General features: G+C 47.2%; 1 protein-coding gene across 1 annotated transcript; it reads right to left on the bottom strand.

Moving 5' to 3' along the window:
- Positions 1-56: 56 nt before the first annotated feature.
- SNX1 (sorting nexin 1) lies at positions 57-26,132 on the bottom strand. Its single transcript, XM_056865893.1, has 15 exons — positions 26,004-26,132; positions 21,930-22,032; positions 19,895-20,031; positions 18,782-18,848; positions 15,827-15,870; positions 12,509-12,650; positions 12,333-12,411; positions 10,763-10,838; positions 8,118-8,231; positions 7,857-7,950; positions 5,790-5,995; positions 4,206-4,349; positions 2,626-2,706; positions 1,056-1,127; positions 57-191 (listed from the first exon to the last, which is right to left on the bottom strand). Exons 1-15 carry the CDS (start codon positions 26,130-26,132, stop codon positions 141-143), a joined length of 1,539 nt encoding a protein of 512 aa, XP_056721871.1. The 3' UTR covers positions 57-140.
- Positions 26,133-26,880: the final 748 nt, after the last annotated feature.

The raw sequence follows: 26,880 nt of genomic DNA, 5'->3' as shown, positions 1-26,880 counted from the left end.
CTGGGAAAGCCGCTCTTTCAGAGGGGGTTGATTCTATCAGCTCTGGGGAGGGGCAGGGAGGATCCGTCTGAAAGGCCAAGGAGGTATAATGTAGTCAAGGCAGCATCAGTCTGGGCTGGGGAGGCATTTGCTCAGTCTGGTTAGGAGATGGCCTTTGCCTCTGGCAGGAACGCATCCCAGTACTTGACAAGCTGCAAAGAGCACAAAGGAGAGAGAGGAAGATTAGCAAGACCCTGGAGAATCTCTGGGGAGGGTGGCCGATCCCTTCCACTGCCACTTGGGAGGGACTGTGGCTCAGTGGCAGAGAATCTGCTTGGCATGCAGAAGGTCCCAGGTTCAATACCCGGCATCTCTGGTTCAAGGGACTAGGCAAGTAGGTGATGTGAAAGACCTCAGCCTGAGACCCCGGAGAGCCGCTGCTGGTCTGAGTTGACAAGACTGACTTTGATGGACCAAGGGTCTGGTTCAGTATAAGGCAGCTTCATGTGTTCACTTCCCCCAGGCGAGAGAAGCCGTTTGGTCTGACTCTGTTACAAGGCACTATAACACTGGGAGGGGCAGTGGCTCGGTGGTAGAGCATCTGCTTGGCATGCAGAAGGTCCCAGGTTTAATCCCCGGCTTCTCCAGTTCAAGGGACCAGGCAAGTAGGTGATGTGAAAGACCCCTGCCTGAGACCCTGGAGAGTGGCTGCCGGTCTGAGTAGACAATACTGACTTTGATGGACCGAGGCTCTGATTCAGCAGAAGGCAGCTTCAAGTGTTCAGTGTCATGAGTGTTTGTATTTTTGAAGGCACTTCCCTCGGCCCCACAGCTTGCACCTTTCCATACAGAAGCAGACCGACACCTCGCGTCAAGAAGTGCCGGAGCCAGTCCTTCTCGCACAGGGCAGGGCCGCCATGCTAGACAGCCCACAAGTGCAGGCCAACGCCCACGTCTGATAGGGCCATCTATGTGCACCGTGCATGCACGACAAACAGGTAGCGTGCATTTTAGTGAGACACGCTGGCTTGCAAGGCTGACAAGGGCGAAGAACACCTCGCTGTTCGCTTGCTCACCTGCTGCTGTGAATGCAAGAGGGTCTCCAGGTACTTAGTCACGTTGGTCCGGAAGTCCTTTGTTTTTTCTCTCTGAGGGGAAAAAAAGGGTGCGAAAAAACGTACGAGCCAATTAGCACCTTTCCACTGGGAGGAGCTGGGATTTAGAAAGCAACCTCAGCAACTCCCTTCCTCCACTTGTACAACCGCATCTACACTATTCATCTACACAATCCCGCAACACAAAGTGAGCTAGTCCTGAAGCTGATGCGACATGAGCTGAGCCGGCAACAGCTGTTCTGCAGCCACAGCTGCTCGGGCGGTTTCGTGCTGGAGGTTAAAAGCAGACACCTGCCCAGTTGTGCATCCAACTGGGCGCAAGAGACCACACCAGAGAGCTGATCTGAAACAGATGCCAGGAGTTGGTAAGAACGTAAGAAAAGCCCTGCTGGATCAGATCGAGGTCGCGGACAACCAAGTGCCTCTAAGAAGCCCACAAACAAGACGACTGCAGCAGCATTGTCCTGCCTGCGTTCCACAGCACCCAATATAACGGGCACGCTCCTCGGATCCTGGAGAGGGTATGCATCATGACTAGAAGACATTTTGACTAGTAGCCATGAATCACCCTCTGAACATAAGAAAAGCCCTGCTGGATCAGACCAAGGCCCATCAAGTCCAGCAGTCTGTTCACACAGGGGCCAACCAGGTGCTGAAGTGTTTAGTTTATTCAATTTTACAGTCCTTAGAGCAAACATAAAATGTTTGCAGGTACATTGTCTTACCTAAACCGGCAGTATAAAACAATACCTTTTGGTTAAAACACTATTCAAAACATTGTGTGTGTGTGTGTGTGTGTGTGTGTGTGTAAAGTGCCGTCAAGTCGCAGCCGACTTATGGCGACCCCTTTTTGGGGAGTTTTCATGGCAAGAGACTAACAGAGGTGGTTTGCCAGTGCCTTCCTCTGCATAGCAACCCTGGTATTCCTTGGTGGTCTCCCATCCAAATACTAACCAGGGCTGACCCTGCTTAGCTTCTGAGATCTGACGAGATCAGGCTAGCCTGGGCCATCCAGTTCAGGGCATTCAAAACATTACTCTCTTCAAAACCTGGTAAGCCATATAAAATTAAACAATCAATCCACTCTACAACTTTCCACTTCTATTTAAGATTTCCTATAATTAAATACCATTCTACGAAACTTGGCCACTAACTTTGTTACCTGAGAAAATTCATCCTTAAGAAGGATGCTAACTCTAACGAATTCAGGATAACTAGTGCTCTTTCTTAAAAGAGGGCCAAGAATCTTCTCCCTGTCCTCCCTATAGTAACCTGGTGCCGAAGTGTGTCATTCTTGTCAAATCTTTATCATTTCCTTTGAGGATGCAATTCTGCTAGCACGTTGGCAAACATAAGGGGAGACCTCGGCATGAAGGAGTAAAAAGAACGGCTCCCCTGTCCAACGCTATTTGTGAAGCGTTCCCGCTTCCAGGCCTTCCCAGCAGTGGGAAAAGATTTTGCACTCCGCCCCGCCTGTTCCTCAGTTCACAACGCAAGCGGCTGCCCTCTCCCAACGCGATCTGCACTGTACCTCGAACCGCAACACCTCTTTGCGGAGAACTGTCGAGACCCGCTCAAAGTCCCGTTCGTACTGCGTCACTCGCGATTCCCACTGCAGAAGAGAGGCAGTTGTGACAGCGCGTTGCCAAAAATATTTACAGGCTGAGATACATGGCAGAATGGAAAATTAAATGCTTTGCCTTAGATTCAAAGCGATGTTAGATTGTTAGAATGGAGTCTGTTGAATTAATTAACAAATTAGTTATCGGGTTGACGCTATAATTTTTATCTTTTATTATTCTGATCCGGGAATGGGACACACCCAATGTTAACCCCTTTCCCTATTCCTTCTGTATCCCTCAAATAAAATAAAGTTTTTTTTAAAAGGTGCATACGCCTGCCCTTTTAATCAGGCACTTTTCGTCAAAAAAAAAGCACCACCACAAATGGCAAGGTGTATTCTGAGCGCAAGCGAATCCTCTAGAAATTTACATTCCAGAACACAGAGAGGAGAATCTGTAAAGTTATTTTTTAAAGCCAAGAAGGCTTGATAAAACCGACAGGCTTCTCCACTTAACCGAAAGGGTGTTCTGCAGAGCAAGGAACGCGGAGGCCGATTCCAGAGCACCACAGCCCTCGGGTGCGTTCTGCTGCTTATCACAACAGCCCAGCTGCGCGCACACAACAGAAAGAGAACAGCTCCAGCTGCCTGGAACCGCAGGGTGGTGGCCAAATTGCTCTTGGAGGGGGCTGCAAACCTGCCACACACAGCTCTGTGAGACCCTCCCCCCCAAAGCTGAAGAATCCCACAGATCTCAGTTTTAAGAATGGCAAGTTGGGAAGATAACCCCAATGAAGCCTGCATGCCCAGGAGGTCACTAAGCCCCCCCTATTTCCCCCCCTGAAGGCCCAGCCTAGATCACCACTCCCCGACTTCTGGTCAGCGCCTCTCAAGAGCAGCGTGTAGCACAAACTTCCTGCTTTCCCCCTTTTCCACCATTGCATGCATTTGGACCTATGTTCATTTTACTATAAGCACAACGCTGAAATTGTTCAGGGGGAGGACTGTGTACCCACCCCACCCCTGCAATACAGCAGTGCTTCCCCATTTCCCCAGGAGCTGAACACTACGGACCACTCCTTTTCCTGAAAAGGCATAAGAAAATCCAAGCGACTGGCACAAGATAGAAGCCCTGGCCGTCTTATTTGTGGCTTGGAGCAGTATGTAACAGTCCCATGGCTCGCCCATCTCCGCTTGCCCAGGCAGATTGTTATAGATTAGAAGGAGGAAGAGTTGGTTTTTATATGCCAATTTTCTCTACTTTTTTAAAAGGAGAATCAAACGGGCTTACAATCACTTTCCCTTCCTCTCCCCACAACAGGCACCCGGTGAGGTAGGTGGGGCTGAGAGAGCTCTAAGAGAGCTGTGACTAGCCCAAGGTCACCCAGCTGGGTTCATGCGTTGGAGTGGGGGAAACTAACCCGGCTCACCAGATTAGAGTCCGCCGCTCGTGTGGAGGAGTGGGGAATCGAACCTGGTTCTCCAGATTAGAGTCCACCTCTCCTAACCACTACATCTCACTTAGTCCAGGTCACATGTTTCCCGCTCACCTCTGAGATCTCCTCCTTGGCTTGCTGAAGCTTGTCCGGTTTGTTGGCCCACAGCAGCCGGGCCTCCGCCTCCCGTTTCTTCTGCAGCATGATCTGGGCGTCTTGCCAGCGCTGCCAGGCCTTCATCCGCTGGTCGAAGGCACCCTGTCGGGAAGGAGGGCGGGAAAGGGCAGAGATCAGCAGTAGCCTCTTACTCTCTTGCCATTTCTTTGTTCTGTCCACAGATACAAAGGGTTGTGTCAAACCAGGACAGGGCCCTTCCCACGTGAACACATGTGAACACATGAAGCTGCCTTATACTGAAAGATCCTTTGTCCAGCAAGGTCAGTATTGTCTGCTCTGACCGGCAGCAGCTCTCCAGGGTCTCAGGCAGGGGTCTTTCACATCACCTCCTTGCCTGGTCCCTTTAACTGGAGATGCCGAGGATTGAACCTGGGACATTCTGCATGCCGAGGCTCTACCACTGAGCCACAGCCCCACCCTGTTTGCAGAACAAGAGACTCTCCAGAGACAATAAAGTGTGTGTGTGTGTGTGTGTGTGTGTGTGTGTGTGTGTGTGTGTAGTGCTGTCCAGTCACTTCCAACCTACGGTGACCCTATGAATTAATGATATCATTAACTACCTTGCTCAGGTCTTGCAAACTGAAGGTCGCAGCTTCCTTGCTAGCAGCAAAGAGCCAGCGTGGTGTAGTGGTTAAGAGCGGAGGACTCTAATCTGGAGAACCGGGCTTGATTCCCCGCTCCTCCACATGAAGCCAGCTGGGTGACCCTGGCCTAGTCACAGCTCTCTTACATCTTTGCCTCCATTTTATCCTCGTACTGACCCTATGAGGTAGGTTAGGCTGAGTGCATGTGACTGGCCCAAGGTCTCCCAGCGAGCTTCGATGGCACAGCGGGGATTTGAACCTGGTTCTGGGTCTCCCAGCACGGAGTAGCGGTTAAGAGCAGCGGACTCTAATCTGATGAACTGGGTTGGTTTCCCCACTCCTCCACATGAAGCCAGCTGGGTGACCCTTGGGCTAGTCACGGTTGCCTCCGATCTCTCTCAGCCCCACCTACCTCACAAGGTGTCTGTTGTGGGGAGGCGAAGGGAAGAGGATTGAAAGCCGGTTTGAGTCTCCCTTAACTGGTAGAGAAAGTCAGCATAAAAAACCCAACAACTCCTCCTCCTCATAATTCTAAACTCTTGTAACCCCTGATATATCTTGGGACTTCTGCAGCAAAGTTGATTTTAATAGCATATACAGTTCTTTTACTTTATTTAGCCAATCTTTTTTTTTTTTTTTTTGCAGTCTTAACTTTGACTTCTAGATTTTTGCAAGCCGTAACCTCGCAGCAGTCAGTAGATATAAAGCTATGGTTTGATATTGTTTTGGAATAGGCACTGTATAATTAAGCAAAAGAATTTATATATCTGATCTGGGGAGGGGAATGGAAGGCGATTGTAAGCTGCTTTGAGACTCCTTGCAATAGAGAAACGCAGGGTACAGAAACCAACTCTCATTATTATTATTATTATTTGGGGAGGGGGGAGGCTTCACTTGGCACGCTTAAGAAGGCAGGTGAGGTGCGAGGACCGCTTACCCGGACAACCGAGAGGAGGCGGACGTAGTCGCTCAGCAGCTCCGCCAGGAGGAGGAAGTCGTGGCTGGCCTGCTCGTGATGCTGCTGCTCGATCTTCTCCTCCACCTCTGCCAGCTGGGAGAGAGCCCGGGACAGGGCCGTGTTGTCCTCGGAACTCCCCAGCATGGCCAGGCTCTTGGCAAACTGGGCCGTGTTCACCGACAGCTCTAGCGGGGAGGACACATAACAGACAGCGTCAGCACAGCCGGAGGGCTGCTAGAGAGGGCGCCTGTCAGGCCTTGCTACTTTGCAGTAGGGGTTTGGCTGGCAAGTGTGGGCCAGAGGCCCCGGCTGAGCTCCTTTCGCTGTTAAGTTTTAACATCTGCAGACCAGAGGCTGGCCTCCTTTCAAGGCCAGGTGCTGGCTGCTGGTCAAGGTTATGTTCTCATGCTGACTCCTGTTTGTTCTGTTTTATTATGGCTTTGAGGCTGTGAGAATTGTTATCTTCTAGTAACCTGAAGGTTCACTTGTATCACTGCTTTCACTTTGAATGCTTTTCAACTGTAACCAATCTGCTCCACAGTTATTAACACCCTTACTTGCGTGAGGGCAGTCACCTTCTGTAAATCTGTCTTTTTGCTCCTAATAAATTAGCATTGCTTAGGATCCTGCCTGAGCCTGTCTGTTTATGGGAAGCTAGGGATGGACGCCTGAGTGTGACAGTGCCACACAAAGGACAGAAACCTGCCGGGAGGCATCCAAAGAGATGCGGAAGGCACAGGGGATCTTTGCTGGCCTTGTTCTCATAGCCAGTTCCAAGCTTCCCAAATGTTCACGTGGTCAAGCAAAAGAGCACCAAACGTGGCAGAGCAAGCAGGGTTGGGAGGAAATGCAGGAAGACTGCGTTGCCCTGTGGAGATGCAATGATTTAGGTGGGCGACAGCCTGCATTTCTCAGGTGAGAACATGAGTCTTGGGTGGCAGATGCGTTTGATGCAATTTAACCCCTTGTGAACACGACACAAAGAAATCCACAATTTGCTTCGCACCCTGACACCTAAAGGTGCCAGCGAGTAATGTAGCAGGAGACTGAAGAGGCTGCAGAAAAATTCTGAGGGCCGGGACCCTGATTTATCAGTCTTGGTGTCAAAGCTTGCATTCAGTTCCTTGCAGCGTGGCAGCTCTTCCCCCTCCTCACATGAACACACGAAGCTGCCTTATACTGAATCAGACCCTTGGCCCATCAAAGTCAGTATTGTCTACTCAGACTGGTAGTGGCTCTCCAGGGTCTCAGGCAGGGGTCTTCCACATCACCTACTTGCCTAGTCCCTTTAACTGGAGATGCCGGGGATTGAACCTGGACCTTCTGCATGCCTAGCAGATGCTCTACCACTGAGCCATGGCCCCTCCCGTAACAAAGTCAGTATTGTCTACTCAGACTGGTAGTGGCTCTCCAGGATCTCAGGCGGAGGTCTTTTACATCACCTACCTGCCTCGTCCCTTTAACTGGAGATGCCAGGGACTGAACCTGGGCCCTTCTGCATGCCTAGCAGATGCTGTACCGCTGAGCCATGGCCTGTCCCCATGAAGCTGTCTTCTACTGAATCATCAGACCCTCGGTCCATCAAAGTTAGTATTGTCTGCTCAGATCGGCAGCGGCTCTCCAGGGTCTCAGGCAGGGGTCTTTCCCATCACCTGCCTGCTTAGTCCCTTTAACTGGAGATGCCGGGGATTGAGCCTGGGACCTTCTGCATGCCAAGCAGAGGCTCTACCACTGAGCCACAGCCCCTTCCTGGAAGCTTCCCCCCCACTGGCTAAAAACCACAGGAGTTATTTCCCTGTTGGCCATGAAGAGGAGAGAGCCACCGTTCTACAGCCTACCCAAGATCTTACATGCGCAAAAAAAAAAAAAAAACTTGAGGAAGATTTTACACCTGGTTCAGGTGTCCCTGCAACCATTTCCAGCTACACAGCATGGAGTGCTGCTTGGACATTTATTTATTATTTTAAATTTATATCTCGCCCTCCCCAGCCGAAGCCAGGCTCTGGGCAGATAACATTAAAATCAGCCTACAACACTAAGCATTACCTTTCCTGTGGTTAACTAGCAGCTCTACAACAGCGTGTAGCTTCCGCAGCCGCTGCTCCTCACACTCCACCTCCTGAAGCTTCTCCTCAAACCACTGAAAGGGAGAGACAGACGCCATGTTCTCGTCTGAGAGGAAGTCCGGTTTCGATTCCTGCAGGTTCGCGTCCCCCTTTCCAGAAACGTCGCCCGAGGTGGGGGAAGCACGTATAGAGGTTAGATGCTCAGCGGGAGCCACTCCAAGGAAAAAATTGAAGTACTTACGATGTCGGATTCGTTCATCTTGATGGTCATCTTGCTGACGGCGTCGGTGGCTCTATTGAACATCTTCAGCAGGCCGGCGCCGCTTAGCGTCTGGGTGCTGATCGCTCGGGGTAACTGTAAGAAGGTAAACGCTGATAGAATCATAGAGTTGGAAGGTACCACCAGGGTCATCTAGTCCAACCCCCTGCACAATGCAGGAAATTCACAACTACCTCCCCCACACACACCCAGTGACTCCTACTCCATGCCCAGAAGATGGCCAAGATGCCCTCCCTCTCATCATCTGCCTAAGGTCATAGAATCAGCCTTGCTGATAGATGGCCATCTAGCCTCTGCTTAAAAACCTCCAGGGAAGGAGAGCTCACCACCTCCCAAGGAAGCCTGTTCCACTGAGGAACTCGCTCTGTTAGAAAATTCTTCCTAATATCTAGACAGAAATTCTTTTGATCTAATTTCAACCCATTGGTTCTGGTCTGACCTTCTGGGGCAACAGAAAACAACTCAGCCCCATCCTCTATGTGACAGCCCTTCAAGTCCTTGAAGATGGTTATCATATCCCCTCTCAGTCTTCTCCTCTGCAGGCTAAACCTACCCAGCTCCTTCAGCCTTTCCTCATAGGACTTGGTCTCCAGACCCCTCCCCATCTTTGTTGCCCTCTTCTGGACACGTTCCAGCTTGTCTACATCTTTATTAAATTGCGGTGCCCAAAACGGAACACAGTACTCTGAACTCGTTGTGCTACCAAGCTCTGAGCTAACTCAATTTTGGAGATAGTTTCAGTTCAGATACCTTTATTGGCATATCCAACATTCATCCAAGTACAGTAAGGACATAACATAACTTATTAAAAGGAAGAGCGAATTGCCATCACACCAACAAAAAAAATAGCCACAATTTCTATGATTTTAGGGTCCTGGTTATTAAGAAGGGTGAGAACCTCTGAACAGTTAGAAAATCCCTCCAACTGAATCAGACTAGTATTTAAGAGTTTTAATCGTAATCTGTGATACTGAGGGCACCGAAGAACAACATGTTGAATAGTTTCTGTCTCTTCCATAGAGCAAGGACACAGTATATCGGGAAGGGGGACACCAGTATAACGGCCAGTTAGTAAGGCTGATGGTAATACATTAAGTCTGGCTAGAGAAAAAGCCCTGCGCATTTCTGGAGTATACAGTTGATATAAATACGTGGCAGTTTCACCAGATTCAGGGAATATTCCATGGCGGTAAGCATGTCTTAGTAGCAGACTCATATAATAAATGGAGCTCATGTTGAAGTAAATTGGCTCTTATAAAAGGCCGCAGATTCAGTAACGGAGATAGTTTCACAGGGTAGCCCTGTTGGTCTGCGGTAGGACGTCTAGGTTGGAGTCCAGTAGAACCTTAGAGACCAACGTTGTCAGGGTATGAGTTTTAGAGTCATCGAAGGGGGCCCTGGCTCTCCAAAGCTCATACCCCCAAAATCTTGTTGGTCTCTAAGGTGCTACTGGACTCGAACCTAGGTGAATTTTTGGACTAAGAAGTTGCACAAATAAAGTGTGAAGGAACTCAGATTGTAAGTACTCTTTGTTTTTCTTTTTGTTTGTCTTTGTTTATTTCCCCCGAAATAAACCTGTCTTTTTGTTTATTTCCCCCAAAATAAACCTGTCTTTTTGTTTATTTCCCCCAGTGTTCCCAGATCCTGACCTTTGCATTACCCTGAGGTTTTGTGCCTTGCAGAAATAAAAGTCTTGTTTAGCTTGGGGGAGCCTGCAAAAGCCCTTACCCGCCTGCCTGGCATGCTACTGAGTGATACCCCTGCGAGGTCAGCTTCGGGCAACCACGCAAGAAGGAGGGGGGCTGGATTTTACCCAAAGTGGTGGTGGCGGTGGCCAGAACGGGAGGGGTGCAAAAAACAGTAACTAGTCTTGCCCAAAATGTGACAGAGACCATGACGCCCCCACCCCTTATGCAAACTGTATTTTTAAAAATTATTATTACGGTCCATAGACCACGCATAAAATGTTTGCAATTAAATGGCGTACCCAAATCGGCAGAATAAAACAATTCATTTCATTAAAACACTATACAAAATATTACTCTCTTTAAAAACTGGTGAACAATATAAATTTAAACTATATAAAAAGAATATAAATTTAAAGTATCTCCCCTCTACAACTTTTCATTTCTATTTAGATTTCCTATAATTAAATACTATTCTACCAAACTTGGCCACTAACTTTGTTACCTGAGAAAATTCATCCTTAAGGAGGATGTTAACTCTAACGGATTCAGGATAAGCAGTGCTCTTTCTTAAAAGAAGGCCAAGAATCTTCTCCCTGTCCTCCTTATAGTACCTACACCTGAGAAGGACATGTTCCAGTGTTTCTTGTTCACCACTGTTGTAGGGACAGAGTCTTTGTGAGCCTTATGCAAACTCCCCCAGATCACCTCTCATTCTGCAACCGGCTTCTTTGCTTCGGCTGAAACTGTGGTGGGAGCCTTGAGCTACCCCACGCCAGCGATTTGGAAAGTATCAGTCCCTTAAGTTCACGTAAAACGCACATGAAGGACTTCCTTACAAGATGGGCAGTTTCACCAAAAAGCCACGTCAAAAGCACAAGAATTCCTCCCAGGCCCAGACAAGCACGGCGGCAAACCAACCTCGTCTTTTTCCAAGAATTCCCGAACATCTGGATCCTGCAGCATCGTAGGGTGACTGACGGTTCTTTGAAGATACCTGGAGAAGATTAATATGCAAGGATTTTGTTTTGCTCTTCCCCTAAAAAGAGTGTGTGTGTGTGTGTATACACACACACACACTTATATATATACACACGGACAAAGATAATGTGTGTCACAGAAAGACCTAAGAGTCCATGTTTAGGGAAGTTTCCTATAACGAAACTTGTTTGGGCGGGGGGGGGGGGAATATTGTGATTTGTAAACTCAAAACAGAAAAGCCTTTACAGAAGTTATGGAGACTGTTTTGTGGGGAAAGCAGATTCGGGTAACAGGGATGTGGAGGCAACGGCAGATTGCTGCGGTGCAAACAGATTCGGGAGCAGGTAGCGGGAGAGGAACTTGGATGGGGAGGAGTCGGTCCTTCTACTGGCTCTGTCCCTCACCAAACAAAGGTGATTCTACAGTGAGGACATGAGGGTGTAGCCCCTGGGCATCCGCTAGGTAGTGATTTCTGGCTCTCCAGTCCATTCAAGAGTTACACTCTTACTGTAGAAGATAATCACAGCTTGAGCTCTTGACATTTCAAATGAAAAGAATCCTTTCTGAGATCATCACCACCAAGGGAAGGGACAGCCCTAGGAATGAAGAACTAAAACTGAAAGGATGCTGCTTCCTCTATCAGTTATCCCTTTTTGGGGGACGGGAGGGGGAGGAGCATATAAGGAAGCAGCTTTCAGGGTCCGAACATTGTTCGCACCGCAGGGCTAGAAGAAGCACACCCTTCCTGAATGTATTCAAACCTGCTTTTGCATGAAAGATATGCTGCTTCATTCATTATGGGATAAAGCCTGGGCGGTTCAGGAGCTGTAGCAGAATAGGGACTGAACAAGTTTCCTGCGGAAACTACTCCAGACATGTGCGGCCGAAGCAGGTGACCCTTGGCTCCACTGAAAGAGGGAGCAGATGGGCTGCATCACCGTTGCTTAGTAAATGCTCCACATGCACAAAGATCCTGGGGTTTGATATCCAGCGCGTGTGTTTGTTCTAAACAGGTATTGGCCTGTTGGTCTGGTGAAACCCTCTGCTTAGAACAACAGCCAATTAAGACGAGGTCAGATGAAGAAGAGGTGGTTTTCATATGCCGACTTTCTCTACCACTTAAGGGAGACTCAAACCAGCTTACAAACACCTTCCCTTCCCCACAACAGACACCCTGTGAGGTAGGTGGGGCTGAGAGAGCTCTAACAGAGTTGTAACTAGCCCCAGGTCACCCAGCTGGCTTCATGTGTAGGAGCGGGGAAAACAAATCTAGTTCACCAGATTAGCCTCCGCCGCTCGTGTGGAGGAGTGGGGAATCAAACCCGGTTCTCTAGATCAGAGTCCACCGCTCCAAACCACTGCTCTTAACCACTATACCACACTTGCTTGGCAAAAGGTCTGACAAGTTACACATTCCCTTAAAGAAGGAAGGAGGCCATGGAACTGTTTGGGATTTCCTACAAGGGCACCCGTGGTCAACACCCGCAGGCCGCACGAGGGCCTTACGCACCTTTCCAAAGCAGCTCGTCTTTTTTCTAAGAATTCTGTGGAGGAGGAGTCTTCTTTCCCAACTTTTACTTTGGTCATTCCTAAAGTGGGGGGTGGGGGAAGAAAGGTGAGAAAAGGTGGATAGCTAAACGCACACTGCATCTAAAGAGGGGCTGTGGCTCAGCGGGGCAACCTCACCTATCAAGCTCTTCTCAGGAGGCGGCGGGACTATGACTCCGTTCTGCCCATGCTTCTCCGACAGCTTCTCATACAGGCCCAAGAAGTCGCTGAACCGCCTTTTCACCGAGAACTGCTTGCTCCTGAACATCGGCAAAGTGGTCTGAGAAGGAACAGGAAAGACAGGAAACACGAAAACAAGGCCATCAACAAACTGTGCCTAACCAACAGCAAGAGGTGTCGCGCTTCAAAAAAGGCTGAAGCCACTGACAAATTCCATTTCCCAGTCCCCACCCTCCTGTGCCGGGAAAAAAATTAAAGTCTATACTATGCTGATTTCCCAAATGCAAATGCTACTGCTTCTAACGTGAAAGGCATTATGTAAAAAAGTTGGCAGTTAACCTACAATATGCCTCATTCAGTACATTTATGCACCAGAACCATATCCATGTAATACCTTTTCATAGGAACCAACCAAAATATCTGGCTGGGGCCAATATTTATATATTTACCTTCGTTGCTATTTTACTTTGTCTGAATCTATAAATTTACTTGGTTTATACCCTGCCTTTCTCACAATGGCTAACATCATTCTCCTTCCTCTCTTTTATCCTCACAACCACCCTATGAGGTACATTAGGCTGAGAGGACATAACTGGCTCAAGATTACCCAGTAAACATCCATAGTAGAGTAGGGATTTGAACCCGAGTCTCTCAGATCCTCGTTCTAACCACTGCACAGCACTGTTTTTTGGATTTTGCATTTGCCTATCTTGATGTCTACAACCTTTTTCTTCAGCATATTTATGAAGTGCGAGTTTGTCAATCTTTATCCCAAGAACAATATATTTTATTTCGAGCAAGGACTACGTCTCCACAAAAGCCTTACAAAACAATCCAATCATTAGAAGAAGAGTTGCTTTTTATATGCCAACTTTCTCTACCACTTAAGAAAGACCCAAACCTGCTTACAATCACCTTCCCTTCTCCTCCCCACAACAGACACCATGTGAGGTAGGTGGGGTGAGAGTGTGATTAGCCCAAGGTCACCCAGCTGGCTTCGTGTGGAGCAGTGGGGAAAAAACCAGTTCACCAGATTAGCCTCCGCCGCTCATGTGGAGGAGAGGGGAATCAAACCTGGTTCTCCAGATCAAACCACCTCTCTTAACCACTACACCATGCTGGTACCCAAGCGTGGTACCCGTGTGGTCAGAATTCAAAAGATTACACAACAGGGCAGTGGCGGCATGCGTGCGTGTGTTCTACACTCCTCTTTCCTTTGAGCAGACGACCTCCGTTCTACCTCCAAAACTGCTTTCAAGGCTTTCTTTGCTTTTGCCAGAGTTGGGTTCAGGAAACAAAGTTCATCCAGGAAACGAGTTCTAAAGCTTTCTGTTTATTTGTTTAATTAGGTTAATACGTACTGCTTCTTTGGATTCTGGCCCTCAGTTTTGCCAGTTGGCAAAACAGGCCGGGGGGGGGGGGGGTTTGAAGCTGAAAATAGAAACTGTCAACATCGCGGCCAACACAAAGGAACGCCGTTATGCTTGTTGGGGTTGTGAATCAATGAAAAGATTTTTAGGTCATTGCCTACCTTTTAAATGACCTATTAATTGCTAAAGCCACGTGCACTGGATCAAAGCTTCCATACAGATGATTTTTTTTTGAGACACGAGTCTGATGAACACAAAGCTACACCCCAACAGTGTTAGGAAAGACAATCTTCAATATTTTTGTTCCCACGTTAATGAAATTCACCAGATCCGAAACAATCTAAAAAGGGGGGCGGGGCGCTTCATTCTCAATGCACCAATTAAGCACACTGGTTCGGAAATGAATTGTCAGTTCAGATATGATTTGTTCCTATAATACAGTTAATTTTACTGATCATGCTGAAAGAGCCATGGAAAGCCAGCGTGGGGCAGTGGTTCGAGAGTCGGACAAGGATCTGGGAGAGCCAGGTTCGAATCCTCCACTTTGCCGTGGAGGTTTGCGGGTGACCTTGAGCCAGTCACGCTCTCTCAGCCCGACCTACCTCAGAAATGAAGGAGAGAAGTTAGCCGCCTTGGGTCGCCATTAGAGAGAAAGGTGAGGTATAAATAAGCAAGAAACAAGGAGTTTCTTAGAACTCAGTACACTCAGCAAAATTTCCAGTTTCCTTATGTCAGCCTATGGGGAGTGGCGGCCTGACTTTTGCTATGCATTTTTCTAAGCCACACACAGCAGTATGAAATCCTACAATTTTAGCCCCCCCCCCCGGGGGGATCCGCATACCCTTGGGAAAGGGACATAACGTTGGAGTCTCAGGAACGTGCTCCCTTGAAGCAGAAAGACTGCCTCATGCATCCTTCCTTCTTACAGGAAGCCAGAATCAACAGGGGAGGGAGAGGAATGGAAGAAACTGACATATTATTATCGCCCTGTCCAAAGGAGCTGTGGCATTGATCAATTCTGCTGAGAGTGCACGATGCACCATTACTAAAAGGCCCTGAGAAACCTCTAGCAGCACTCTGCAAACATCTCCGTCAACCCTTCAAAAAGGGAACAAAAAGGGGGCAGCTTTTTTCCTCCTGAACAGATTGTAACCAAGACGAGTGTCAAGGAACACTGCCCACACACAGACACAAAACCCAAGATGCAGCAAGATCAGAAAAGCAAATCCTACACAAGGGCTTTGGTGAACATGGCGCACGAAATATGAACAGCCGTTTCAAGGGAGGACTGCTCAGTGGAGTGCAAGAATTTGGTGACCCCCCTCCTCCCCAAAAAAACACTCCTCCAGCGAACAGCTTTTTCGACTGTTCAAATGACAGCCAGCAAACAACGCTGTTGAGGTCTGTTTCCTATCGGTTAAGATCACGGCATCTCTGCCAAAGAACATTCCCAGCGCTTTAGAGAATCAGGAGCACCGAGGTTAGCCCTCAAGTAAGGGCAAACCCCAGATCTGGAGAGTAGAAGAGCCCGACCTTGTCAGATCTTGGAAGCTAAGCTGGGAAGGCCCCTGGTTAGTATTTGGATAGGAGACCACCAAGGAAGTCCAGGGTCGCGACACAGAGGCAGGCAATGGTGAAGAACCTCTGAGCATCTCTTGCCTTGATAACCCTACAGGGTCACCATAAGTAGGCTGCAACTTGATGGCACTTGTCCACCTTCAAATAGACTAGTGAGACAATATTCCTGGAATACTGATGATTTCCAGTGCGAGATAATACCCAAGGCACGGCTAAGAATTTCCGCAACTGGAATGAACGGGTGTCTTATAGGAAGCCAGTTCTCCTGCCAGCATTGGGGTCTGCTCACTTCTTTGCCCTTCCCAGTATGACCCGACAGAGGACATACCTGCGTCGAGACCTTGTAGGTGACATAGGCGTTCATACCGTCCCCTGTGGAAAGGAGAAAACAAGGCGTTTCAGCAGAGTCAATGGTACACTACGATCCCATAATGGTAGCAAAGATCTCCTCCTAGTGGACAACACTTGAAGCAAATAAATTGGTCAACAGAACTGATTTCTGGGGCAATTGTAGACCTCCTCCTTTCCGGGAAGTTGGAGGGTCACTTCACGTATTATATAAACCTTGCTCTTACAACAGGCAAAGATGACAGCACACCTTCAGCATGGGTCCATTCTATGAGAATTTCAAGCCACTGTGGCTATAGGTATGTACATGCAGCCCCAAAAAAGGAACGCTTCATTAACAAGTACACACACACTCATCATGGTGTGAAGTACCCCCAAGATGGAAGTTACTTCAAGAAAGAGGAAGAAAACGCAAAGCTGGTGGCACCTGAACCAGATGCCTCCAACACACATTCCACAAATCCTCCTCGGCTCCCAACCAATTTCAGACGCAAACCACATCAGGATAACATCAAATACTCATCAAAAAGGATGCCACATGGGGTACTATATTCCACATCTGTTGCAACCTTGTGGAATTTCCTAACACTTTGAAAAACGCACCTCACCCTAACCTCCAACTGGCTGAGCTGCTTGGACAAGCATAATTTATGCAAAAACTGCACGTATAAGAAGTGGTTCATGAATTTAAAGTAAACCTAAAACAGCAAGTGGAACATCTTCTCTGCCCTGAACGATGAATCAGTTTCAGATCAAGGCGGCTAACTGCCACTGATGCCAAGAAGATTCTGAGAAGTAAAGCGGAGCTGGCAGCCAACCCTGTGATGCCTTAACAAAGGCATGGCAAATTTTGGACGGCATCTAAGAAAAACAAACAACAGCAATACATGGAATTCAACAGGGTTCTTCAAGAGTGTTTCAGCTTTAAAAAAACACACAAAAAACCCTCAATATTACAAAGCTGGATGACTCAAAAGACTGAACAAAACTCCTCCTTACAATAATGATAACAGAGTGAACACTACAATCTTCTAATGTTGCGAAGTTTCAGGTAGTTAGACCTGAATAGATGAGCAAGATTAAATAGATGAGCTCAATAGATGAGCAAGATTCGTGTCCAGGAAACGAGATTTCCAGGGGATAAGCCATGGCTCAGTGGTAGAGCCTCTGCTTGGCATGCAGAAGGTCCCAGGTTCGAGCTCCGGCATCTCCAGTTAAAGGGACCAGGCGAGTAGGTGATGTGAAAGACCCCTGAGAGACCCTGGAGAGCCACTGCCGGTTTGAGCAGACAACACTGACTTTGATGGACCAAGGATCTGATTCAGTATAAGGCAGCTTCATGTATTCATGTGTTATATGTTCAGGAGTCAAAGCCTGACAGTATCTAAAGAAGGAAGCTTTGACTCTTGAAAGCTTATCCCCTGGAAATCCCATTGGTCTTTTAGGTGCTCCCAGACTCAAACCTTGCTCTTCCATTGCAGTGAAGAAACCCTGCCACGATCAGCAGAGAAGCTGTCCTCACGTGCCCTGGAGAAACAACTGGGAGCAACTGATCCGGGACCACAGATTCATACCACTTCTCCAAACTGTTTCCTGGCCCACCAGTTAAAGTGGAAGGTTGGACAAAACTGACCAGTTGTGGGAACTTTTACTGGAGGTTCATCAAAGACAAAGGGGTTGTTTCCATCAAGCAAGTCACGCCCAACGCAGGGAAAGGGGGGGTGGATTGCCCAGGAGTTCTTCCTTCTAGCTATCCCAACCGCACACACAGCGGGATGCTGACAGTTGAAGCTTTTACAAGGGCTGCTCCTCTGCAGTGCCAGGTTCTTCCTGCACTTCCTTACAGACGTGAGTTAAGGATAATTAGCAGCTTGTTGTACTGCTAGGATCTGGGAGAGCCTCCGCACATCTGCCCTAGGCTGAACAATCGAGTGATTGTTAATGGCACCGAAGGCAGCTGAGAAGCCGGCCGCGAGAAGGCCAAACCGCACACAGCTCGCGCCTCTGAGTAGAGAGAAGCCTTAAGCAAGGAGCACAGTATTCCCCAGGTGTCGCCTCCTTTCCCGTATCGAGAGTAGCAATTCGAAAAATGCACCAGGAATTCTCTGAAGCAAAAAAGGCCCGCTGAAGCTGCTACTGATCTGAGGACAACAGAGGGCATTTCAAATGCAGCAAATCGATACACCTTAATAAGAACATAAGAAAAGCCCTGCTGGATCAGACCAGGGCCCACCAAGTCCAGCAGTCTGTTTACACAGCGGCCAACCAGGGGCCTCCAGGTAGGCCACAAACAAGATGACGGCAGCAGCATTGTCCTGCCTGTGGTCCAAAGCGCCTAATATATTAGGCATGCTCCTCTGATCCTGGAGAGAATAGGCATGCCTCATGACTAGTATCCATTTTGACTAGTAGCCATGAATCGTCCTCTCCACATAAGAATATTAGAAAAGCCCTGCTGGATCAGACCCAGGCCCATCAAGTCCAGCAGTCTGTCCACACAAACAAGACGACTGCAGCAGCACCATCCTGCCTGTGTTCCACCACACCTAATATATTCGACATGCTCCTCTGATCCTGGAAAGAACAAGTAAGCATCATGACTAGTAATCCAACATCCTGCCTAGAATTATCACTGCCCTGTCTCTCTGCCCCTTTGGCTTCCAACTGGGTGCACATGTGTAGTAAAGCTCTCTGCGCTGCCTGGCATGTTACAGCTGGCTACCTTAACATGTGCCCAGTGGTTCAGCTACCACTTTCTAAATGGCCACGGCAGGCCTGATTTCAGTTCTCCTTCTGCACTGCCCATGTAGATTTGAGTGCTATCAACAAATGCTTCTGGATTCTAGGCCAAAGCAAGACTGGCAGTAGACAGAAATCAATGCAGCTTCGCCCCACCCCAGTTGTGTCCTTTCGCTCCCCCTCCATCAAGACTCACCGATTTTCTCTGGATCACTCACTCCCACTGTAAGCTCAAATTGGTCTTCCTGCTCTTCTTCTTCCAGCTAGAAGAAGAAATACACTCAGGTCACAGTTAACAGAGAGACTTCCGGCAAGACGTGTACAGAATACTGATTTCGCACTCAGGACTTTTATTACAAACTTGATGGGCAAAAGGAGGTGGGGGATAAGAGAAGGTCATGGCGCACTGCAGCTACTCCGTCCATCCAGCAAATACACATAAGGACTTCGGACGACTGAGTGTTACAAGGCAAACATTCGAGCCTCTTAAAAGATGTGCTGAAAACACAGCTGGCAGAAGAGTTACGTATAAAGAGTTTTGTTTTATAGAGTTCATCTGAAAAGGTTTAGACTCTCCCTCCACCTGTGAAAGCCAGCGTGGTGTAGTGGTTAAGAGCAATGGGTTGGAGTGGTGGAGTCTGATCTAGAAAACCAGGTTCGGTTCCCCACTCCTCCACATGAGTGGCGGAGGCTAATCTGGAGAACCGGGTTTGTTTCCCCACTCCTACACACGAAGCCAGCTGGGTGACCTTGGGCTAGTCACAGCTCTCTCTCAGCCTCACCTACCTCACAGAGGAAGGGAAGGTGATTGCAAGCCGGTTTGATTCTCCCTTAAGTGGCAGAGAAAGTCGGCATATAAAAACCAACTCTTCTTCTTCTCCTGACTACAGCATGCTGATGCTAACAGCGCCAAACATTTGAGTTCAGCCGACCGTATCCCACTTCAAGGGGAGTTCTGTCGACTCTGCTAACAAAATACTTTTCCATTTATGACTTCTTTGCAGCCTGGTTCCCTTAAGGTCATGCTGGAATCCAGTTTTAATTGTTAGGATCCTCAGACCTCTTCCTCAAGATCACACGAGAGAGAGAAAAGGAGAGGGCCTTCTTTGTGTGTCCATAACTGTTCTCGCAACTTGGGCCAACACTGCGCTAGACTGGACGTAGCAGCAGGCAGAAGGAATCAGCAAGCAAGGCCCAACTTGTGGGATGCTAAAAGGAAGAAAGTCACCAAGCTCCCCTACATCGCCATTTGCCCCCCCCCCCCCGAGGATATGGTAAACAATTCCATACACAACACAGAAGTATATACCTCCTCGTAGGTTGTGGACTGGTGCGTGGAAGATGAGTTTGCTGTTCCCTCTAGAGAAGGGGTAGGACTAAACACGGGAGCAGCCTCCTTCTTCTGGTTGTTCTGTGTGCTATCCAGAGACAGCTCGACAGTGGCGTCTACGAAAGGATCAGAGCATAAAATTTTGTGCTGTTTTTGAAAGCCCAGTTCCTCCAGGACACGATAATTCTAGCCAAGGAAACTGCTAGAAGCTAATCTCTCTGAACAAGAGGATCGGAATTCAGCCGCAAACCACACAGAAATATAAATAAAACTATACAAAACTAACATCTTCTGGGCATGGACTATGAGTCACTGGGGGCGTGGGGGGGGAGGTAGTTTGGAATTTCCTTCATTGTGCAGGGGGTTGGACTAGATGACTCTTGTGGTCCCTTCCAACTCTATGATTCTATGAACAGCAGCGATACACAGCACAAATATGTATAGGAGAGACTTGCTTAAGGAACAGTATTCCCCAATTAAATCTTCCACTATCGGCATCTACAAAAAAATTTTTCCCAGCAACACAGCTAAATGCTGGTAATCCCCAAGCTCTTTATAACTTTACAGCCAGTCAACTGTTTTCAGAAACATACAGAAAATTAACAGTTTCCACCCAGGAACAAAGCAAGAGCTACATCGATCCAGATCGGGTGACTGGCTTTCCTGTTTGAAAGCTTTTGTATTTCAAGAAATAGATTCAGCAGAAAGGTCTTAAGGTAAATTTTTAGATGTAGACTTGAACCCAAATATAGGGCACCCGCCAACCAGGGTGAAAGTGCTCTGAGATATCTAAAGTGATCGAAGGGAGGTTTCAGCACAAAAACATCCCAGCCACGAACAGGCAGAAGCTTCATGCTAGCATTAGGAGCGCAGCAGAGGTATTTGCCTGCAATCCTCAAATACACAATTTAAACTCTCTGAAGATAGTTTTTGGTTCAAATAATATTGATGCCTTTACAGAAGGGGTATCAAAAGCCCAATTCTGGCCAGGTATTAATCACTCTAAGTAGGTGTTCACAGGAGAGATGCCAGCAGACAGGCTTGAGAACAGAAGAAGGATAAAGTATTGTCGAAGGCTTTCACGGTCAGAGTTCATTGGTTCTCGTAGGTTATCCGGGCTGTGTAACCGTGGTCTTGGTATTTTCTTTCCTGATGTTTCGCCAGCAGCTGTGGCCGGCATCTTCAGAGGAGTAACACTGAAGGACAGAGACACTGTCCTTCAGTGTTACTCCTCTGAAGATGCCGGCCACAGCTGCTGGCGAAACGTCAGGAAAGAAAATACCAAGACCACGGTTACACAGCCCGGATAACCTACGAGAACCAAAGAAGAAGGATAATTCTGGCAGAGTGTCTTAAAGGTAAAGGTAGTCCCCTGCGTAAGCACCGAGTCATTCCTGACCCATGGGGTGATGTCACATCCCGATGTTTACTAGGCAGACTATGTTTATGGGGTGGTTTGCCAGTGCCTTCCCCAGTCATCTTCCCTTTACCCCCAGCAAGCTGGGTACTCATTTTACCGACTTAGGAAGGATGGAAGGCTGAGTCAACCTTGAGCTGGCTACCTGAAACTGACTCCCGTCAGGATCGAACTCAGGTCGTGAGCAGAGCTTTTGACTGCAGTACTGCAGCTTACCACTCTGCGCCACGGGGCTCTTAGAAGTACCTAAACCAGGAGGGGCATGCACTTAAACGGAATTGTTCAAGAGAGCATTTTTAGAAAGCGAACAGGATTCTAACTTTAGCGCCTGAGAATTGTAGACAGTTTTCTTTTATTCTTGCAATGTTTGTTCTATGCATCATACTGCTCTATTACATTGTTTTCTAATTCTGTAATCCAGTTTAAAAAAATAAATATTACTGTTTTAATGCATTGTTGTCTCATTCGGCAAATTGCATCGAATCTCAATAAAGTGGACTTACTATGAAGTAAACATGCAAACCCTTTTCTCCTTGGGTAGCCAAAGAATATGTAGCTGCAATGTCTTTCTTCAGAACGGTAATCTTTAAAGCATACCTGCAAATAAATCCTGATCATCTTGGTCTTCGTGCACACCGTTAGTTGTGGAACTGTTTCTTACTGGTACAGGGGACCCCTTCTTAGGAGACATTGGCTTACTCTAGAAGTTCAGACAAGAGTACATTGCATAAGTTGCAGAGTTAAATCCATCACTGAAGTTCAGGCTTGGGAGGCCAACCAAAAAGCCTCAACTACACCCCTCAGCCACAGCGACACATCAGGTTGGACACAGCTCTACCAAACACAGAGGTGATGTTTATATTGTGAACAGGAACTGAACTCCTTGCAAAGAAAAGTCATGCTCGAAGACCTTCCTGTTTCGTTTCTTACAGTACGTTTCTTTTTCAAACACTGCAGAGAATAAGTCTCTACCTCACTCTCTTTGGCAGGGCAACTTCAAACACTGGTCGGTGCAACTTTACACTGTTCAGCCACTGTGGCGTTTGGCGTATAAAGGCCCGCTTGTCTACCGACAGCTTTCTGAAGACACAGCGCTCCAGCACCCGGAGACAGCGCTGACATTGTCTGCCCAGCTGAGCTGGCAGTTTCAAAGGGGAGCAGGAACAGCATCAGAGGCACCACGGACAGACAGCCATCTAAAGCTGCCCTGTCGCAAGAGCAATGGGGTGGCTGGACCAAACTGCTAAAAGCAGACAGAGGCATTGAAGGGCCCAGTTGCCTGCAGAGCTTTGTTTCTTGAGAAGCCGAGCCACGAATGGCCTGGGAGAACAAATCTCTATTCAGAAGATGCCCCTGTAAGTTTTTGTGTGTTCCATGAACCCACCTCTGTGAAGCTACAGTTAAAGAACAAAGCCCTTCTATTAAGCCAAAATGCGGGGCAAAACATAACCCTACCAAGAAGAGAGATTATACTGTCTGTCCTAAATAGGAGTTAAAAAACAACAACCAAAGTTCTTAAAGATCTACAGTAATTGCCAGATCAATTATAGAAATTGTTTTATATAGAGAAGATTCACTAGCGCTGAACATAATTAAGTCAATCTTCTCCTGGCATTATGGGAGAGGCGTAGCAGGGTTGGTGCAATTTCTGCAATTATTATGCAACTCCCTACTCTCAAGCATCAGGATTATTTTATGCCTGCAGTCTCTTATGAAGACTGCTTCAGCAAACAGTGCGTACACAATTTCCCTCCAAAAGGACATTTTTCTCTAGAAAGGGAAAGAAGAGCTGTATTGTGTTCCCGGCTAATGAGCTGCCTACCCATGTTCAGACAGTAATGCTAACAATACTGAATCAGGTTACACCAAACCAGGATCTGAAGCCACGGTTTGAAATGTATTAAATACAACACAGATTTACAGGACATATTCTCAGAGTTTTTTAAAAAGAAAATTTATATTGCCGGGACAAGTATAGCCAGCTAAGAGGGCATCTCAGACCAAAGTTCAGAGAGTAGGAAAAGGATGAACAAGTTATAACATAGCTCATGAGATAAGGACCCTTCAGTTTTCTCTGTTAGCACATTTCCTTAAGGTTGCTGTTTGTAGTCTCATACAAATCTAATCAGGAGAGAGGCTGGTTAACTCATTTCAACATTATTAGGCTTGGCCTGTGACGGGAACTCTGCCTATCTCATGTTGTACGTACTACACGATCAGTCCCTATGGATTGGGGTAGTGAAGGAAACATAAACTCAGTTCTGACATCATACAAAACTATGGTTTAATTACACTAACTTTGATCAGTAGCATGGATCAAAATCAGAGTCACACTAACACTAGTGAGTCAGGCCACATCAAACCTGGATCTGAAACCACAGTACAATATTTATTAACCACAATGATTCTTCACTATAGTTTCATAGGGTATACGAATGCAGACATACTGGCTTGTTCCCTGGTAACGCCCTCCCTGTAACATGTCGGGATACCAAGTGAGACTCAGAGAGGAACAGCAGAGATGATGAAGGCAGTATTTGTAGAGCAAAAGCAGATCTGAACAATAATCTGCGAGCCAAATTCTGGTTTCACAAAATGGCCATGGTTAAATTAAAGAATGGTTACAGGTTATGTCTGAACCAAGCCACAGAGTTTTGCCAACGGGGTCTTCCAAGACACTGCTAGGAAGGAGAAGCAGTTGTAGGATCCCAGGTTAATGGATTACACAAGCAGCCTCCTTACGTCACGAAGACCTTCAACACAAACAAAAGTGGACGACCATGCTGGCCAAAGGTCTATTAGGAATTATTATTTGAATAGTTTGAATTATTATTTGAATTATTATTTGAAATATGCAGTATACAAAATTGGTAGGATGCAAAATAACTTCAGAAGTTAACTAGCAGAGTGAGAGATTGAAGCCCTTTTCACACAAGTGAGGCTCAGCAGGCAGATGATAGTTGAGGAGAGGAAAGACCAGTGTCTTCAGAACAGAAAAATGCTACAGGTAAGTGGATAAGTACCAACAGGGAAATCACAGGAAAATCCCAACTCCTTTGTTAGTCTTTAAGGTATAACACGACTCTTGGTTTTCTGCAGTCAAAATAAAGAGACTTGTGACACCTTCAAGACTAACCAATTTATAAAATAAATAAACAAAAAGGGTAAAAAAACAGAATAATTATAATCTAAGAGAGCTCTCACCGGAGGCCAACCACTGGAGGAGGGGGTGACTCAAAGGAGATGGGGGTGGTGGGTATATTCTATATTTTATTTTGCTTTTCTTTTGAATATAATATTATAATGTATACTAAGTTGTTATGTAAACGACTTTTATATAGCTAATTTATAGGTTATTATAAATGATTAAATAGTACAGATTATAGAGTTGAATTAGACTCAAATAGGGATAGAAATTGTTAAAAATATCAAATGATGTTATATTGTATCCTATACTTATCCTTTTTCTTTTTTTTGTTATCACTTTTTGAAATAAAAAAAATTATTAAAAAAAAAAGACTAACCAATTTACGGGGCATAAGAATTTGCAACTCAGAGCCGGTTCTGATAGATGCATGAAGTGCATACTCTGGCTCATGAATACTTACGCCCCCATACGTCTGTTACTTCTTCTTTTTTAAATAAAGAAGCTTGTGGCACCTTTGGCGAAGAAGTGACACGCCCACATAAAATCCAGAAGGGCTGCCTGTACGGCTCTGCTTGTAGTCCAGCATTCCCCAACCTATGGGTCTCGCCCCAAAAAAGTTGAGTTGCAAAGTCTACAGGGTTCTGGGCTTTTACAGTTTTATCCATTTGGGCGTGTCCTGACCAAACACATCTGGCAACCTCCGCTGCAGCCCAAACAAACTATAAAATTACTTTTGAAAAACAGCAACAAGAAAACCTTGGCATCCACCCACTTCCCGCATCAGTTTCCAAACCAAGAAGTGGGGGGGGGGATAACTTTTAAACCTAAGCGTTAAAACTTCCTTAATTTTTTTTGGGGGGGGGGGAGGAGGAGAGTCCCTTGCCATGAAAACCCCAAAAGGGGTCGCCGTAAGTTGGCTGCGACTTGAGGGTACTTTACACACATACTTTTAGGAGGAGAGAAAAGGGGGCAAGAGAAAGAAAAGGACGTGGATGAGAAAAGTTTCCAAGACAATTTAGCCAAAAAAATTTAAGCTTCCAGCATCAGTTTCCAAACTAAGAAGGGGGGGGGGATAATTTTTAAACCTAACCTTAAAACTTCCTTAATTTTTTTGGGGGGGGGAGGAGGAGAGAAAAGGGGGCAAGAGAAAGAAAAGGACGTGGATGAGAAAAGCTTTCCAAGACAATTTAACCACTAAATAGCTTCAAGCATCAGTTTCCAAACTAGGGGGGGGGGATAACTTTTTAACCCAAGCCTTAAAACTTCCTTAATTTGGGGAGGGGGAGGAGAGAAAAGGGGGTTAAGAGACAGAAAAGGACGTGGATAAGTACAGCTTTCCGAGACAATTAGCCTGTTGAAGGTTAATCAAGCTGAACTAAAAGAGCAAGTTCTCCATAACTTCAGCCTCACTTGAACACAGCGCACACCCGGGCCTTGAATAAAGTACCCCAGGAGAGCCTGACCTCGAGTGAGCAAACAGAGACGCGACAAGCCCCCTCCCTCCTCCTCCTCCTGTCACTCACAGCGCTGCCGATGAAAATGTCCTCCCCATCCGAGTCGCTCTCCGGGGAAGGGGCGCCGCCGGCCGCCTCCTCCTCCGCGCCGGGGAAGGGCGGCGGGAGTCGGTCCGTGGGGGAGCCGCCCGACGCCATGGCCACGGCCGCCACGGCTGCCCTGGACGACCACTTCCGGCGGCCGCACAGCCCCCGCCGGAAGCGACCAGAGGCGGCTTTGGCGTCGCCCGGAGCGCGAGGGGAGAGAGGCGGGGCGCTGTGCAAGGGGCGGGGCTCCAGCGCGGGCGGAGAGGAACCTTGAGGCCCGGGCGGGGCTTAGCATGCAAATCGGGAGGGCGGCGGAGGCAGCGATTGGTTGAAACGGAGCAGCGAGCGCGTGGCCCTTCCGCCCTCCCTGCCTGAGTTTCAATCCGAGAGATGCTTTTGGTGGGGCTGGACCAGCTGTAGGGTTGCCAACCTCCAGGTACAGTTAACGTTTGAGTCACTCACAGCGGCTAGTTATTTAGCAAAGATTGCTTTTCATTGCATTCATGAAAATGTGTGCAATGGAAGATTCAAAATGTAAGATTCAAAATACACTTTTGAATCTTACCCCTTGTGGGAAGCAATATGCATCCAGCACTTTGAAATACTATTAAGATGTGCAATATAAGAGGAACTTTATTGTAAGTATGTATTTTATTATATAAATTAACCTCATAGGAGATTATGTGTGGACAATGATATATTTAATTTAATGTTTTTTAAATAGGAAGGACTGATGAAGAATTCATATTCAAAGAATTTGAAACGGACGTATCCTCCATGAATTTTTTCCTCATTGAATATTGATATTCTACCTACCTGCATTGAGAAGAGCGCAGAAGAATGATGTTTGTACTCTCTG

Source organism: Euleptes europaea, chromosome 20 (assembly GCF_029931775.1).
Source record: "Euleptes europaea isolate rEulEur1 chromosome 20, rEulEur1.hap1, whole genome shotgun sequence".
Lineage (NCBI taxonomy): Eukaryota > Metazoa > Chordata > Lepidosauria > Squamata > Sphaerodactylidae > Euleptes > Euleptes europaea.
The sequence above is the reverse complement of the archived record's forward strand: the minus strand, read 5'-3'. Positions and strand labels throughout refer to the sequence as shown.